At 32.5% G+C, this 18,402-nt stretch overlaps 3 protein-coding genes and 1 long non-coding RNA gene across 4 annotated transcripts in view; 1 reads left to right on the plus strand and 3 right to left on the minus strand.

Moving 5' to 3' along the window:
* Positions 1-18,402, plus strand: part of LOC137491389 (uncharacterized) — a 44,622-nt gene that overhangs the window by 12,727 nt on the left and 13,493 nt on the right. The window lies entirely within an intron of this gene.
* Positions 1,265-11,328, minus strand: LOC137490819 (lymphocyte antigen 75). The gene is made up of 7 exons (XM_073949101.1): positions 11,323-11,328; positions 11,186-11,217; positions 10,803-10,920; positions 9,989-10,043; positions 8,908-9,267; positions 8,509-8,838; positions 1,265-1,856 (listed from the first exon to the last, which is right to left on the minus strand). The coding sequence occupies exons 1-7, from the start codon at positions 11,326-11,328 to the stop codon at positions 1,489-1,491; spliced, it is 1,269 nt and encodes a 422-aa protein (XP_073805202.1). The 3' UTR covers positions 1,265-1,488.
* Positions 11,346-14,924, minus strand: LOC103910408 (macrophage mannose receptor 1-like). Its single transcript, XM_073946737.1, has 7 exons — positions 14,916-14,924; positions 14,779-14,810; positions 14,366-14,483; positions 13,547-13,601; positions 12,598-12,963; positions 12,202-12,531; positions 11,346-12,096 (listed from the first exon to the last, which is right to left on the minus strand). The coding sequence occupies exons 1-7, from the start codon at positions 14,922-14,924 to the stop codon at positions 11,675-11,677; spliced, it is 1,332 nt and encodes a 443-aa protein (XP_073802838.1). The 3' UTR covers positions 11,346-11,674.
* LOC141381558 (macrophage mannose receptor 1-like) lies at positions 14,986-18,125 on the minus strand. Its single transcript, XM_073946898.1, has 5 exons — positions 18,014-18,125; positions 17,191-17,245; positions 16,247-16,609; positions 15,848-16,177; positions 14,986-15,738 (listed from the first exon to the last, which is right to left on the minus strand). The coding sequence occupies exons 2-5, from the start codon at positions 17,228-17,230 to the stop codon at positions 15,374-15,376; spliced, it is 1,098 nt and encodes a 365-aa protein (XP_073802999.1). The 5' UTR covers positions 17,231-17,245; positions 18,014-18,125; the 3' UTR covers positions 14,986-15,373.

The following is an 18,402-nucleotide window of genomic DNA, read 5'->3' on the forward strand; positions in this document are numbered from 1 at the left end:
TAAGGACAATTTTGAAAAAATATTTTTGACTTCAAATGTTGACTACAGTATATATAAATATATATTTATTTAATTATTCATTTAGTTTTTTTTTACAAGCTTAAAACAATTATGCTTTATTAGAGTAATTGGTTCTTTTAAGAGAGAAGTCTTCTAACCAAATAGTTTCTTCTCTACATCACTGATGCTTCTGGATTTGCTCAAACAACAGACTTAAACTGATCAAACCTGTTTCTCTTGTTTAATCTCACGCTGATGAAAGTGCATCTTTTCTTTGGTCTCAGCACTAGATATGATTGTCAATAAATGCAATGCTGCGTCTGCATTGAAAAATTCACAGTCTCAGTCAGAAAGACCTCATGACTTTATAGGGGTTTCGTGATTTATAAAGACTCTACAAGAGTGATGCTGATTTCAAATTAGTGTTGTCATGATGTGTTTCAGCTCATGCATTTATATTTTTATTTTTATACGTTCAGACACTGAAATCAGCAAGTTGACAGCATCTAAAACAAGCTTTTTAGATATATATTTTTACAAATCATCATCATCATCATAACTTGAATTGTAAATCCATTACTATAAGGACATCTTAAAGGCAAATTCATCAGCAAAACCCGATACAGCAAATGAATACATTTAGAGGATGATGTTCAGAGTTAAAAATAATGTGATCTTTAATAGGATTATAATAACTTGGTAAAATGCAATCAAAATAAAAAAGTTGCTTAAATTTAGCATTTTGTGAACTTTAATGATTCATAATCATAACATCTATAAGTCTATTGATTTTAAAAGAAATATTTAGTTGTTATCAATACGCTCATATTTTCAGAAATTTTTAAAGTACCAAATATAAATATGGTAATATTGATTAAATAACCCATTCCTTTTCTTATTGTTTTACTATAATTCTGCTAATGTAATGATTCATTCATTCATTCATTCATTCATTTTGTTGATAAAAAAGTCAATAAAAACCATTTCTTAAAAAACAAAACAAAACAAAAAGCGCTCTGGGGTAAGTTCAAATGTATGGTCGGTGCTCTTTGGGTAAGGGATTCATCAAATCTGCAACAAGAATCAGTCCAAGGCACTCGAGTAAAGTGAAAAAATTAAAAAGCCTTTATTCACATGGCTAGATCTCTAAAAACCCTAGGGTTTTTAGAGATCTAGCCATGTGAATAAAGGCTTTTTAATTTTTTCACTTTACTCGAGTGCCTTGGACTGATTCTTGTTGCAAAAACCATTTCTTATTGAATATAAAATAAAAAGTTTTTTTCTTTATTAAAATTCTTTATTTAATATGAGATGATACAAAGACAACTCAAGACAATATATGCAGAAATAGGATGTGATGTGCGGTATATCAATCAACAACTTATAATATTCACTTTTACTATAAAGTTGATTGAGCTGTTCACTATTAACAGCAGGAGCTCCTGAAAACTGTTCAATTAAAAAAATAAGGCAGTAAAAAGAGGTAAATTACTGCATCTCACACACAACTCTGAATGTAGACCTGCAGTCTTTATCAGTCAGTGTGTATCGTCCGTTCACCTTCTCCATGGCAGCGCAGTGTTGAGAGAGTGAAGCTTCAGGAGCCTTTCCTCCTCTCCAGTTTGTCCAGTTTCCCACTTCAAGACCATTGATCCACATCCAGAATCCGAAAGGACAGCTCTGTCTGAGACCCACCCAAACTGGAGCAGAGATATTATTTCTGTTTAACTCTCGCTGCGTTTCTGTCTGATCGTTCTCAGACTCCAGACACAGAGCTCCAGAAAACTGCTGAGAGCTGCAGTAATTCATAGCATCTTCCCAGGACATTTCAGCAGGACTCACATGAATGAAGCTCTCTGACAACAACAGACATACAAAACTAGTCAAATACAGCAGATTAGAATGACATGTGAAGAGAAAATGGGGATTAATTCAGTTTTAAAGCTGTTGTGTGTGTCGTCTTACTGTAGCACAGAGGATAGTTATTTGCATGAGTAACTTTCATCCACCGCCCATCAGCAATACTCATGTAAGCATTAGTTTTGCTCTGATCAGTGATTGGATTCCAGTTTCTGTAAGCAGATCGTCCTCCATCTCTCCAGTCCACATTGTCATTCAGCAGGCCGATCCAGAAAGGAGTATTACTCTGTGTTCCATTGTTCATCACCAGGTTATTTTCCTCCTCATTTCTGATAGAGACTAAATCAGTGTGATTCTCTCTGCAGTAAAACTGAGCATCAGACCAGCTCTTTTGCTGAAGGATTAATGTGTAGATGTATGATGATCCTCCAGCTTCTGTGTGGATGAAGGAAGAGTTTTATTTTGTGTAATTACACTGAAATATAGATAAGCTGGTATTTATTACCTTGTTCATAGCACATGAAGTGTTTTGTGTCATTGCACAGGATAGATACCCAGTCTCCATTAGCATTCATAGCAGCACAGCGTGTTTGATCTGAATAGTTTGGAGAATATCTGCTGTATGAAACATCATCACCATTTGACCATTTCAGACTGTAGTTTCCTCTATAAGCACCAATCCAGCCAGATGGAGGGCTGTTCTTCATCAGTTGCAGTAGTTTAATATTGTCTTGTTGGTCATAAACTGTGACGAAGTCAGTGTAGTTTACTCTGCAGAAACTCTCAGCGTCAGATACATTAACCCTCTGCTTCAGTATGTAGAATTGTCTCAGTCGACCTTCAGCAGCTGAAAGAGGAAAATCTAAATAGAAAAATACACATTTAGAAACACAACAACATCTGAACTGAAATTATATTTTGATGAGTTTAGGAACTTATTACACCTAATTTTAGTGCAAACATAAAATTATTTTTATATTTAAAATTAAATATTTTAATTTATAGACATTTATATGTATACAAATATATTTTGTGTGTTTATAAATGTATTTCTTATGTACAAGATACTAAACTATTTTTTGACGTTTTTTTTTTCTATAGATTCTACTATTTGCACAAATAAAATTTAGTAAATAAAGGCACAAAAATGCTCCATACTTTTGTATAAATAAGAGTTCACATTTATTTATTTATTTTTATTTATTTATTTATTGTTTTTTTGTTTGCTTATTTGTTTGTATGTTTGTTTAACAGAAAATTCTGTATTTTTCAATTGCAATTTGCAGATTTTATAACAATTTAAAAATATACTTTGGCTGAGGTTTAATCATTTAAGCTGTGCAATTTTTAATTAAATAAAAAAACAAATAAATAAATAAGTAATAATAATAATAATAATAATAATAATAATAATAATAATAATAATAATAATAATATAAAACAACGGTTTATTTAAAGACACCCCAACTAAAGCTATTTTATTTTGTATCAACACTTTGTTAGTTTTTAATTTGAAGTAAATTCTGCATTACAGTTAAGATAACTGAGAACAATATTGTCGTAATACTAAATATTAAATTATTTGAAAATACATATTTATATTTAAAAAAATGTATTTTGTACTCATATTTAAAAAAACATATTAAACGAATAAAATTATATTTATCATTCCTTAAACAATAAGTAACACATTTACTACTTTTATAAAAAGTGGCACAAGATTGTAATACATTACTTTTAAAAGAAAATTTCCCCAACTCTGATTATTTTGTGTATCCAAACAACAGCATGATTTTCATTTATATACTGAATTAGAAAAAAAAAAAAAAAAAAAAAAAAAAAAAAAAAAATATATATATATATATATATATATATATATATATATATATATATATATATATATATATATATATATATATATATAAATAAATAAATATATATATATATATATATATATATATATAAATAAATAAATATATATATATATATATATATATATATATATATATATATATATATATATATATATATATATATATTATAAAAATGATAAAAAGTGTCAGACTCACCACAGATGAGGAGAAACACATGCAGAAACATCATCAACATCAGTCTGATCAAACACTGAAAATGACAAGTCAAAGAATACACCTTCCTCTGTTTTCAATAATAAACTTTATATCACTGAAGTTGAAATTGTATTGTCTTATAATACTTTATTTATTTTACATATATTACATTTTGAAAATGTTAAAAACTGGTTGCTTTTATTTTTATATTATTTGTTTTTTTACTATGCAAGTCAATGGCTGCAGGTTCCAAAATTCTTCTTATTTTGCATCTATCAGAAGCTTAAACAGGTTTGCAACCACCTGTGGGTGACATGTATATATTTATTTTACAGTGAACTATCCCTTTAAGCTATACAGTTTAACAGTTTAATAATTAAATCCAAAATATAGCAAAACGCTTGCATTTTCAACCAGAATTGCTTCGATAAATATTCAAGTGCGCTAGTTATTTTCTATTTTCTGTCAGTTTGATTGTAATTAAAGGTATGAAAGTGCTGTCAGTCTTACCTGGTGAGCAGCTGATCTCTTCTGATAATGAGCTGAAGCTTTAATGCTCCTTCTGGATGACTGAAGTTAAACAGTAGCTTCAGTTCAGTCTTAAAGTCTATAAATCACATTTGTATATCTTGTATGTTGAGTCACAGCACTGCTCATTAAAGGGATAGTTCACCCAAAAAATGCAAATTATTCCCTCGTGTGGTTTTTAACCTCTATATAGGACTAATAATAAATACCTGAAGCTGTTTTGAATGCTGAATAGATCATGAAGCAGTTTTTCCGTAATCCAATAAATTCAAATGTGCAAAATAAAAACCCCCGTCCTCCTGATCCTCAATGCTGTTTCTGTTCATTCGGTGTTTACATAAACAAAACTTATCCATATTCAATATCTTTATTATATCCCCATATTCATTATAGGAGTGATGTGATGAGATAGTGATGTGATAGACAGACAGACAGACAGACAGACAGACAGACAGACAGGCAGACAGGCAGGCAGGCAGACAGGCAGGCAGGCAGGCAGGCAGACAGACAGAAAGACAGCTTCCTGTTTGAGATGTGCATTCCTTAATTATGCTGAATATATTTATATTTCTAGATTTGATTTAACTACACCTATTTCCCCCCTATATATTACAATTTAAGAAAGTTTGTGCCTAGGGATAAAAATTTGCAGATTGGTGTCTGAAAAATACAACTCAATTCCAAGGTAAACCAAGATTATTATTTAGTGTAGTTTGTTTTACAGTTCATTACTTTAACGTGTTGAAAGACACTTAATATTGTAAAGGAGGAAAACTGAAGATTGTGTTGGTGTTTCCCAGTTGTTTCCCAGTGTTGGGTTGCAGGTGGAAGGGCATCTGCTGCGTAAAACATGTGCTGGACAAGTTGACGGTTCATTCTGTGGCAACCCCTGATTTAAAGTGACTAAACTGAAAAGAAATAGGATGAATGAATGAATTAATAATTTGCTAAATAATTTTGGGTGACTTTCCTTTTGAGTCACTTAATTTTTCTGATTATATTTTTTAAAATACAGAAAAATTACTTTACGTGTTCTGCTATTTTGCTTGATCTCTGAATCAACTCTCCTATGAATTAATTTATTGTCTTTTTTCCCCCAGTAAACAAGACTTTAAAATGTGAATTAATGTTTACTCTGTTGTGTAATGTTTAAAATACAAATTATTTTATTATTTATTTATTATTTTATTAATTATTAATTAAATTAAATATTATTAATCATTTTAAGATAAAGCAGGTCTTTATGTTTTATTGCATTTTGTTTCAACCTAAGAACATATTAATAATTTTCGCCAGACATTGCTTTAACTTTTGGTTAGGTCTCAATCAATATCAAAAGCAAGTCTATACTCTTGACAGGACACCCATGCTCCAAGCTTAATATTAAATTCCCTGACTTTCACTGACTAAAAAGCTTAATGTCCATCAAATCTAACGTAAACAAGCTGTTGTTGTGCTTTAGTACTATGTAAAACAGAAGTAATGATCTTTTCGTAATCTTTTTCCAACACAAATCTGAGCCTCTCGGATCATGTCAAACATATTTATACAGTAGTCAACATTTAAAGTGAATCAAACCTTTAATTAAAGTGCTCTGAAAACTGTTCAACAGCACTGAGTCTTGTCTAAGGACAGTATTGAAAAACATTTTTGACCCACTTCAAATGTTGACTACAGTATATATAAATATATAGTTTATTTAATTATTTATTTAGTTTTTTTACAAGCTTAAAACAATTATGCTTTATTAGAGTGATGGGTCCTTTACCCTAACCAAATAGTTTCTTTTCTACATCACTGATGCTTCTGGATTTGCTCAAACAGCAGACTATAACTGATCAAACCTGTTTCTCCTGTTATTTAATCTCACGCTGATGAAAGTGCATCTTTTCTTCAGTCTCAGCACTAGATGTGATTGTCAATAAATGCAATGCTGCATCTGCATTAAACCATTTACAGTCTCAGTCAGAAAGACCTCATGACTTTAAAGGGGTTTCATGATTTATAAAGACTTTAAAAGAGTGATGCTGATTTCAAATTAGTGTTGTCATGATGTGTTTCAGCTCATGCATTTATATCTTTATTTTATACGTTCAGACACTGAAATTAACAAGTTGACAGCATCTAAAACAAGCTTTTTAGATATATATTTTTACAAATCACCATCATCATAACTTAAATTGTAAATCCATTACTATAAGGACATCTTAATGGCAAATTCATCAGCAAAACCCGATACAGCAAATGAATACATTTAGAGGATGATGTTCAGAGTTAAAAATAATGTGATCTTTAATATGATTATAATAACTTGGTAAAATGCAATCAAAATAAAACGTGTTTTGAATTTAGCATTTTGTGAACTTCAATGATTCATAATCATTACATTTAAAAGTCTATTGATTTTTATAAAGAAATATTTAGTTGCTGTCAATTAGGGATGCAAGGATTATAGTTTTTGGTTGTACAGTTATAGTCTGATGAATAATCCCGATTTTATGGTTATTACAATTATTATGCATTTATTAATTTTTAAAATGTTACTAGATTAGAACAATACATGAAACTCTATATATTTTAAAGTATTATTTATTGATGCTTAGTAGCGAATTAATACAGCACAAAATAATAAAAAAAAACAGTAGTCGATTTCTCTTTGGAGAAAAAAAAAAGTGAAAAAATGTTTTGACATAATTAATAATTTTACACAGAAAATAAATCACAAAACAATGAATGAATGAATAAATAAGTAAATAAATAAATACATAAATAAATTAATTAATTAATTAAAATAAGAATAAATTTAAAAAATTTCATACGAATAAAAAATATATATATATTTGGCTAATGTAAATCTAAGCTACATATTAGCTCAATATTCCCCTTTTAAAGAGAACAAATCTAGTCAAAGGCTGCTGAATCTGTCTGCTAGGCACTTTTGATCAACTACATTATGAATTAGTTTGGTCTTGTTTTTTCATTTTGTATGTTTTTTTCGTCTTTGGGATAAATACACAAGCTGCGCGCTTCCATAGAAAATAATGAACTTGAACATACAAAAGATGGGATATGTGAACAGCCTTTTTTAATAGCCTCAGCCATACTTAAAATCAGCCTTTAATCCAGTGTGGGTGCATATTATCCTCGCACACAAGCTCCAAACTTTAAACTAGCGCACAGTTGGCATAACTTTTAGTTTTTAATTAAATGACCCATTCCTTTTCAAATAAAAATGTTTTTTCTTTATTAAAATGCTTTATTTAATATGAGATGATACAAAGACAACTCAAGACAATATATGCAGAAATAGGATGTGATGTGCTGTATAATAACTAGCAAGTTTTAATATTTACTTTTACTATAAAGTTTCACAAGTGAATTGATACAATAAATGAAAATAAACCAAAGAGATAAACATGAGCAGTCAAAGAAAGCCTACAGCACACAAGGTTTCTCAAGTAGCTGCCAGATTACTACAAGTTTATTCTAAAGACACAAATGATTGAGCTGTTCTCTATTAACAGCAGGAGCTCCTGAAAACTGTTCAATAAAAAATAAGGAAGTAAAAAGTTGTAAATTACTGCGTCTCACACACAACTCTGAATGTAGACCTGCAGTCTTTATCAGTCAGTGTGTATCGTCCGTTCACCTTCTCCATGGCAGCGCAGTGTTGAGAAAGCGCAGCCTTAGGAGCCTTTCCTCCTTTCCAGTTTGTCCAGTTTCCCACTTCAAGACCATTGATCCACATCCAGAATCCAGAAGGACGGCTCTGTCTGAGACCCACCCAAACTGGAGCAGAGATATTATTTCTGTTTAACTCTCGCTGCGTTTCTGTCTGATCGTTCTCAGACTCCAGACACAGAGCTCCAGAAAACTGAGAGCTGCAGTAATTCATAGCATCTTCCCAGGACATTTCAGCAGAACTCACGTGAATGAAGCTCTCTGACAACAACAGACATCCAAAACTAGTCAAATACAGCAGATTATAATGACATGGGAAGAGAAAATGGGAATTAATTCAGTTTTAAAGCTGTTGTGTGTGTTGTCTTACTGTAGCACAGAGGATTGTTGTTCCCAACATTAGTTTTTATCCACCGCCCATCAGTGAAACTCATGATAGTATTAGTTTTGCTCTGATCGGTGATTGGATTCCAGTTTCTGTAAGCAGATCGTCCTCCATCTCTCCAGTCCACACTGTCATCCATCAGGCCGATCCAGAAAGGAGTATTACTCTGTTTTCTTTTGTTCTTCACCAGGTTATTTTCCTCCTCATTTCTGATAGAGACTAAATCAGTGTGATTCTCTCTGCAGTAAAGCTGAGCATCAGACCAGTTTTTGTTTTGTGGGATTAATGTGTAGATGTATGATGATCCTCCAGCTTCTGTGTGGATGTAGAAGAGTTTTATTTTGTTTAATTAAATCAAAATATTGATAAGCTGATATTTATTACCTTGTTTGTAGCACATGAAGTGTTTTGTCTCAGTGCACAGGATAGATTCCCAATCTCCGTTAACAGTCATAGCAGCACAGCGAGATTGATTTGAATAATTTAGAGAATATCTGCTGTATGAAACATCATCACCATTTGACCATTTCAAACTGTAGTTTCCTCTAGAAGCACCAATCCAGCCAGCTGGAGAGCTGCTGTTCCTGAGCAGTTGCAGTAGTTTAATATTGTCTTGTTGGTCGCAAACTGTGACGAGGTCAGTGTAGTTTACTCTGCATAAACTCTGAGCAGCAGATACATTAACTCTCTGCTTCAGTATGTAGAATTGTCTCAGTCGACCTTCGGCAGCTGAAGGAGGAAAAGCTGAAGAGAAAAATCCTCATTTTAGAAACACAACATCAACATCTTTACTAAAATACCACTGTTGGAGCCATTTATGGGTTGCAATTTTCTTTTGCATCACTAAAGGGTGTATAAGGTATTTATGCTCTCCTCACGATAAGCTAAGAGGTGTAGAAGAAGGTCAAACAAATTTTTTGACCGTCATGGCTGTGAGAGAACGGGTTTATATTTGTTTTGATGTTCACTTTTTATTAATAATAAATAGTTTGGAATATCCAACTTTATTTGAGAAAAGTATGGACATTTCACTTTATTATTGACCCTCAGAACCAATGACCAAAATATACGCATCTACAACCACTTTGATTTGAAACATTGAAATAACTTGTAACACTTTTGATCTTCAGATTGTAACATATGAACTGTTATAATAATTACAATAAACTGAAATTGAGAATGAACACTGTATTTTCTGTAAAAAAATTGATAGAAGTTACATAAACCCCCCTAAAATTCTGCGTTTTAAATCTTTCACCTACAATAAAAACAAAATGTTATGATGTGTTGTAATATTAACTGGTCCAGCTATGATTGTTTTTGTTATTTATGCCAAGATTATTGATACATTTCATAGTTTCACTATTTTTCAGTTACAGTGCAAAAACACAACAAAGATTTGTATTCATTTACTGAATTGATGAAAATATTATTTTTTCAAATATGATCAAAGTGTCAAACTCACCACAGATGAAGAGAAACAAATGCAGAATCATCATCAATATCAATCTGAGCAACCACTGAAAAAGACAAGACAAATAATACTCATTCTTCTGTTTTCAATAATAAATTAAAAATGTGTAAACCTGTTTGAGTTTTTGTTGAACACAAAAAAGATATTTTTTAAATGTTGAACACTGACTGCCATTGACTCAATATCTGTCTGTCCTACCGTGGAAGTCAAAGGCTGCAGGTTTAAAACATTCTTCAAAAATGATTCGGTCACACTTTACAAAAATGTTTTATTAGTAAATGTATTTACTAGCATAAACTAATAATGAAGAATGCTTATAGAGCACTTATGAATCATAGTTCAACATTTACAAATGCATTATTAACATCCATATGCATGCTTGTTAACATATTAGATAATGCACTGTGAGTTAACAAACTAACAACGAACAACTATTTCATTTACTAATGTTAGCTTACATGGACAAACACTAATAATTGTATTGTTCATTGTTAATTCATGTTAGTAAGCATTAACTAACATTAACTAATACAACATTATTGTAAAGCGTGACCAATTTATTTATGTTCAAAAGAAACTCAAACAAGTTTGCAGCCACTTAAAGGTGAGTACATGTATATTTATATTTTTATATTATAAGCAACACAGTTTAATAATCAAATCTTACATATAGTAAAGGGGTTTGCATTTTCAGACAGAATTACTTCAGTAAATATTCAAGTGCTCTAGTTATTTACTAACATCAAATTATTTTCATAGACTGATTTTGTAAGTTTGATTGTAATAAAAGGTATAAAAGTCTTACCTGGTGAGCAGCTGATCTCTTCTGATCGTCTCCTGGTCTGAACTGTAGGTGAGAGTAGACGACTGCAGTAAGAGGAGACTCAAACACACATTTGAATTCAGACACTTCCTCAATCTCTCTATGGAAAATTCACATGAACATGCTCATATTAACTAAAGATAAACAATGCTGATGCAAATAATTGATCGGGTGAGATTCAGTCAGTCAGAGTCCTCAAGTTTTAAATGTGATCATTTTATTAAAACAAAAACTATAAATCAATAATTCATCAGTCTAAGCATGTTTAAGTCATTTATAACCCAAAATAATCAAAACACAGTGTTGGTATATTATAATCTACGTAGTAATAATGAATATAAAGCCGAGATCATAAATCTTCTTACCTGGTGAGCAGGTTGTTTGATTGTGAACTGCACTGAAGGAAATAATGTATTTAAATCATGTCTGAATTATGGGATTAGATATAAAGTGACATGAAGCATAATGCACTGTACATATGATAATCAGATTAATAGTTCACAGACATTAAAGACAGATCCCAGTGGATTCCAGAACAATGTTTATTGAGTTGTGCTTGACAACCTGAAACAACAGTGATATTGACTAAAAGCATCAAACTACACACACGACTTATAGAAATCACAACCAATAATACAGGAGATCAGAGATGAACAAAACTACAGCAAAGATAACTAGTTATACATGATATATTAGTTACCCTGACAGTGAGACTGCCAAAGAAATGTTTGTAGATCAATATATTTCAATCAGAGTTTGTCTAAAATCCTCTAAACATTTGTCTAATCATAAATATTTGAATTAGGATTAAACAGTAGCTTAATATTAAAAAGAAGCTTAATCATCATTTAAGTTTAAAATGAGTCATGATTGCTAACCAAACTGGCTGTTTGGATAGTTGATCCAGGAACATGATTTTCCTCACACACAACTCTGTATTTAGACCTGCAGTCTTTATCAGTCAGTGTGTATCGTCCGTTCACCTTCTCCATGGCAGCGCAGTGTTGAGAAAGCGCAGCTTCAGGAGCCTTTCCTTCTTTCCAGTTTGTCCAGTTTCCCACTTCAAGACCATTGATCCACATCCAGAATCCGAAAGGACAGCTCTGTCTGAGACCCACCCAAACTGGAGCAGAGATATTATTTCTGTTTAACTCTCGCTGCGTTTCTGTCTGATCGTTCTCAGACTCCAGACACAGAGCTCCAGAAAACTGAGAGCTGCAGTAATTCATAGCATCTTCCCAGGACATTTCAGCAGGACTCACATGAATGAAGCTCTCTGACAACAACAAACATCCAAAACTAGTCAAATACAGCAGATTATGATGACATGTGAGGATAAAATAGGGATTAATTCATTTTACACTTTTGTGTGTCGTCTTACTGTAGCACAGAGGATATAAGTTACTGGCATAAACTTTCATCCATCGCCCATCAGCAATACTCATGATAGCATTAGGTCTGCTCTGATCAGTGATTGGATGCCAGTTTCTGTAAGCAGATCGTCCTCCATCTCTCCAGTCCACACTGTCATTCAGCAGGCCGATCCAGAAAGGAGTATTACTCTGTTTTCCATTGTTCATCACCAGGGTATTTTCCTCTTCATTTCTGATAGAGACTAAATCAGTGTGATTCTCTCTGCAGTAAAGCTGAGCATCAGACCAGCTCTTATTTTGAGTGATTAATGAGTAGATGTATGATGATCCTCCAGCTTCTGTGTGGATGAAGGAAGAGTTTTATTTTAATTAACTTGAAATTTTGATAAGCTGATATTTATTACCTTGTTCATAGCACATGAAGGGTTTTGTCTCATTGCACAGGATAGATTCCCAATCTCCACTAGCATTCATGGCAGCACAGCGAGTTTGATCAGAATAGCTTGGAGAATATCTGCTGTATGAAACATCATCACCATTTGACCATTTCAGACTGTAGTTTCCTCTATAAGCACCAATCCAGCCACTACCAGGAGAGCTGCTGTTCTTCATCAGTTGCAGTAGTTTAATATTGTCTTGTTGGTCATAAACTGTGACGAGGTCAGTGTAGTTTACTCTGCATAAACTCTGAGCAGCAGATCCATTGTTAATCTTCTGCTTCAGTATGTAGAACTGTCTCAGTCGACCTTCAGCAGCTGAAGGAGGAAAAGCTGAAGAGAAAAATCCACATTTAGAAACACAACATCAACATCTTTACTGTAATTACACTTTGACTTGAAACAGTGAAATGACTTTTAATGACACTTTTGATCATCAGATTGTATCATATGAATGTCATTTATAGTTATTAATAACTGAAATTGACAATGTTCACTCAATTCCTTTTCAACACTCAATGTGCAGATATTTAGTTTGTTTTAATCAATAAATTATTCATGTCTTTGATGTAAAACAATATTGATAGGTTTTACAAAAACATATGATTCTGCATTTTACATCTGTCACCTACAACAAAAACATGAAGTGTTATGATTTATTGTAGTAATGACTGTTTTAGCTATAAATGATTTTGTTGTTTATGCCGTTGCACAATTTTTACACTTTGAGTAAAATGCTTTTATGATTTTTGTCTTAAAATTATACAAGACTGATACATTTCATAGTTTCTCTATTTTTCTGTTACAGTGCGAAAACACAGCAAAGATTTCCATTTATTTACTGAATTGATCAAAATATTGCTAAACATTTGATTGCTCTGTGTCTCTGCAAATATGATCAAAGTGTCAAACTCACCACAGATGAGGAGAAACACATGCAGAAACATCATCAACATCAGTTTGAGCAACCACTGAAAAAGACATGGCAAATCATACACATACTTCTGTTTTCAGTAATAAACTAATTAATTCCAACCTGTTCGAGTTTCTGTCGAACCCAAAAGAAAATATTTTTAAATGTTGAACACTGATTGCCACTGACTCAGTATTTATTTTCCCGACCATGGAAGTCAATGGCTGCAGGTTTTCAGTGTTCTCCAAAAATGATTTGGTCCCATTTTACATTAAGGTTTCATTAGTTTATGTATTTACTAAAATGAACTAATAATTAAAAATGTTTATAGAGCATTTAATAACTATAGTTAATCATTTCCTAAAGCATTATTAACATCCAAATGCATACTTGTTAGCATTAGATAATGCACCGTACATTAACGAACTAACATCGAACAACCATTTTCATTTACTGATGTTAGCTAACATGAACAAATTCTGTAATAATTGTATTGTTCATTGTTTAATCATGTTAGTAAATGCATTAACTAACAATAACTAATACAACATTATTGTAAAGTGTTACCAATTTAGTCATGTTCAAAAGAAAATCAAACAAGTTGGCAGCCACTTAAGGGTGAGTACATTTATATTTAGAGTGAACTATCTCTTTAAGCAACACAGTTTAATAATCAAATCTAAACTTTAGTAAAGGGGTTTGCATTTTCAGACAGAATTACATCAGTAAATATTTAAGGGCTCTATCTATTTTCTTATTTAAATTACTATCTTAGACTGTTTTTATCAGCTTGATTGTAATAAAAAGCTATTAAAGTCTTACCTGGTGAGCAGCTGATCTCTTCTGATCGTCTCCTGGTCTGAACTGTAGGTGAGAGTAGACGACTGCAGTAAGAGGAGACTCAAACACACATTTGAATTCAGACACTTCCTCAATTGCTCTATGGAAAATTCACATGAACATGCTCATATTAACTAAAGATAAACAGTGCTGATGCAAATAATTGATCGAATGAGATCCAGTCAGTCAGAGTCCTCAAGTTTAAAATGTGATCATTTTATTAAAACAAAAACTATAAATCAATAATGGCAGTAATAGATGTGCTGTGATCATTTGCAGATCAGTCTAAGATTGTTGAAGTCATCTATAACCCAAAATAATCAAAACACAGTGTTGGTATATTATAATCTACGTAGTAATAATGAATATAAAGCCGAGATCATAAATCTTCTTACCTGGTGAGCAGGTTGTTTGATTGTGAACTGCACTGAAGGAAATAATGTATTTAAATCATGTCTGAATTATGGGATGGAGTTTGCAAAACAGCTGAACTGGAAAGGCGCTGTGGAGCTACTGTTATATATAAAGTGACATGAAGCATAATGCACTGTACATATGATAATCAGATTAATAATTCACAGAAAATAAAGACAGATCCCAGTGGATTCCAGAACAATGTTTATTGAGTTGCGTTTGACAACTTGAAACTACAGTGATATTGACTAAAAGCATCAAACTACACACACGACTTATAGAAATCACAACCAATAATACAGGAGATCAGAGATGAACAAAACTACAGCAAAGATAACTAGTTATACATGATATATAGTTACTCTGACAGTGATCCTGCTAAAGAAATGTTTGTAGATCAATATATTTCAATCAGCAATCATGTTCAAAAACCTACTAAACCTAATAATAAATGCTCAATATCAACAATAGCTAAAATATTAAGTGTAGAAACCACTAACTCTTGTAATCATACATTTATATTTAACCTGAAATCTGATTGGTTGATCCAGGATCTACTCTGTGAATTTGTGTTTACTAGTTTTTCTCACACACAACTCTGAATGTAGACCTGCAGTCTTTATCAGTCAGTGTGTATCGTCCGTTCACCTTCTCCATGGCAGCGCAGTGTTGAGAAAGTGCAGCTTCAGGAGCCTTTCCTCCTTTCCAGTTTGTCCAGTTTCCCACTTCAAGACCATTGATCCACATCCAGAATCCAAAAGGACAGCTTTGTCTGAGACCCACCCAAACTGGAGCAGAGATATTATTTCTGTTTAACTCTCGCTGCGTTTCTGTCTGATCGTTCTCAGACTCCAGACACAGAGCTCCAGAAAACTGAGAGCTGCAGTAATTCATAGCATCTTCCCAGGACATTTCAGCAGGACTCACATGAATGAAGCTCTCTGACAACAACAAACATCCAAAACTAGTCAAATACAGCAGATTAGAATGACATGTGAGGGTAAAATGGGAATTAATTGAGTTTTAGAGCTGTTGTGTGTGTCTTCTTACTGTAGCACAGAGAATAATACTGCCCAGCATCAGCTTTCATCCATCGCCCATCAGCAATACTCATGTAAGCATTAGGTCTGCTCTGATTAGTGATTGGACTCCAGTTTCTGTAAGCAGATCGTCCTCCATCTCTCCAGTCCACACTGTCATCCAGCAGGCCGATCCAGAAAGGAGTATTACTCTGATTTTCTCTGTTCATCAGTAGGGTATTTTCCTGCTCATTTCTGATAGAGACTAAATCAGTGTGATTCTCTCTGCAGTAAAGCTGAGCATCAGACCAGCTCTTTGGTTGAAGGATTAACGAGTAGATGTATGATGATCCTCCAGCTTCTGTGTGGATGAAGGAAGAGTTTATGTTATGTAATTACACTGAAATTTTGATAAGCTGATATTTATTACCTTGTTCATAGCACATGAAGGGTTTTGTCTCACTACACAGGATAGATTCCCAATCTCCACTAGCACTCATAGCAGCACAGCGTGTTTGATCAGAATAGCTTGGAGAATATCTGCTGTATGAAACATCATCACCATTTGACCATTTCAGACTGTAGTTTCCTCTATAAGCACCAATCCAGCCAACTGGAGAGCCGCTGTTCTTCATCAGTTGCAGTAGTTTATTATTGTCTTGTTGGTCATAAACTGTGACGAGGTCAGTGTAGTTTACTCTGCATAAACTCTGAGCAGCAGATCCATTGTTAATCTTCTGCTTCAGTATGTAGAACTGTCTCAGTCGGCCTTCAGCAGCTGAAGGAGGAAAAGCTGAAGAGAAAAATCCACATTTAGAAACACAACATCAACATCTTTACTGTAATTACACTTTGACTTGAAACTGTGAAATGACTTTTAATGACACTTTTGATCATCAGATTGTATCATATGAATGTCATTTATAGTTATGAGGAACTGGAATTGATAATGTTCACTCAATTCCTTTTCAACACTCAATGTGCAGATATTTAGTTTGTTTAATCAATAAATTATTCATGTCTTTGATGTAAAACAATATTATGATATGATTTACCAAAAAATATGATTCTGCATTTTACATCTCTCACCTACAGTAAAATCATGAAGTGTTATGATTTATTGTAGTAATGACTGTTCCGGCTATAATTGTTTTTGTTGTTAATGCAGTTGCACAGCTTTTACACTTTAGTAAAATACTTATTTGATTTTTGTCTTAATCTTACAAGACTGATACATTTCATAGTTTCTCTATTTTTCTGTTACAGTGCAAAAACACAAGAAAGATTTCCATTTATTTACTGAATTGATCAAAATAATGCTGAACATTTCATTGCTCTGTGTCTCTGCAAATATGATCAAAGTGTCAAACTCACCACAGATGAGGAGAAACACATGCAGAAACATCATCAACATCAGTTTCAGCAACCACTGAATAAAAGACAAGGCAAATAACACACATTCTTCTGTTTTCAATAATAAATTAATAATGTGCAAACCTGTTCGAGTTTCTGTCGAACACAAAAGAAGATATTTTTAAAAATGTTGAACACTGATTGCCATCGACTCAGTATTTGTTTTTCCCACTATGGAAGTCAATGGCTGCAGGTTTCCAGCATTCTCCAAAAATTATTTGGTCACACTTTACATTAAGGTTTTAATAGTTAATGTATTTACTAGCATAAACTAATAATAAAAAATACTTATACCGCATTTATTAATAGTTCAATATTTACTAATGCATTGTTAACATCCACATGCATGCTTGTTAACATTAGTTAATGCACCGTGAGTTAAAAAACTAACAATGAACAACTGTATTTTCTTTTACCAATGTAAACTAACAAGAACAAATTCTGTAATAAATGTATTGCTCATTGTTTATTCATGTTAGTAAATACATTAACTAAAATTAACTAATACAACATTATTGTAAAGTGTGACACATTTATTTATGTTCACAAGAAACTCAAACAAGTTTGCAGCCACTTAAGGGTGAGTACATTTATATTTAGAGTGAACTATCTCTATAAGCAAAAACAGTTTAATAATCAAATCTAAAATATAGTAAAGGGGTTTGCATTTTCAGACAGAATTGCTTCAGTAAATATTCAAGTACTCTAGTTATTTACTTACTTAAAATATTATCTTGGACTGATTTTATCAGCTTGATTGTAGTAAAAGGTATAAAACTATTACCTGGTTAGCAGCTGATCTCTTCTGATCGTCTCCTGGTCTGAACTGTAGGTGAGAGTAGACGACTGCAGTAAGAGGAGACTCAAACACACATTTGAATTCAGACACTTCCTCAATCTCTCTATGGAAAATTCACATGAACATGCTCACAATAACCAAAGATAAACAGTGCTGATGCAAATAATTGATTAGGTGAGATCCAGTCAGTCAGAGTCCTCAAGTTTAAATGTGATCATTTTATTTGAACAAAACTATAAATCAATAATTGCAGTAATAGATGTGCTGTGATCATTTGCAGATCAATCTAAGAATGTTGAAGTCATCTATAACCCAAAATGATCAAAACACAGTGTTGGTATATTATAATCTACATAGTAATAAAGAATATAAAG

The sequence above is a fragment of the Danio rerio genome, chromosome 4 (genome assembly GCF_049306965.1).
Source record: "Danio rerio strain Tuebingen ecotype United States chromosome 4, GRCz12tu, whole genome shotgun sequence".
Lineage (NCBI taxonomy): Eukaryota > Metazoa > Chordata > Actinopteri > Cypriniformes > Danionidae > Danio > Danio rerio.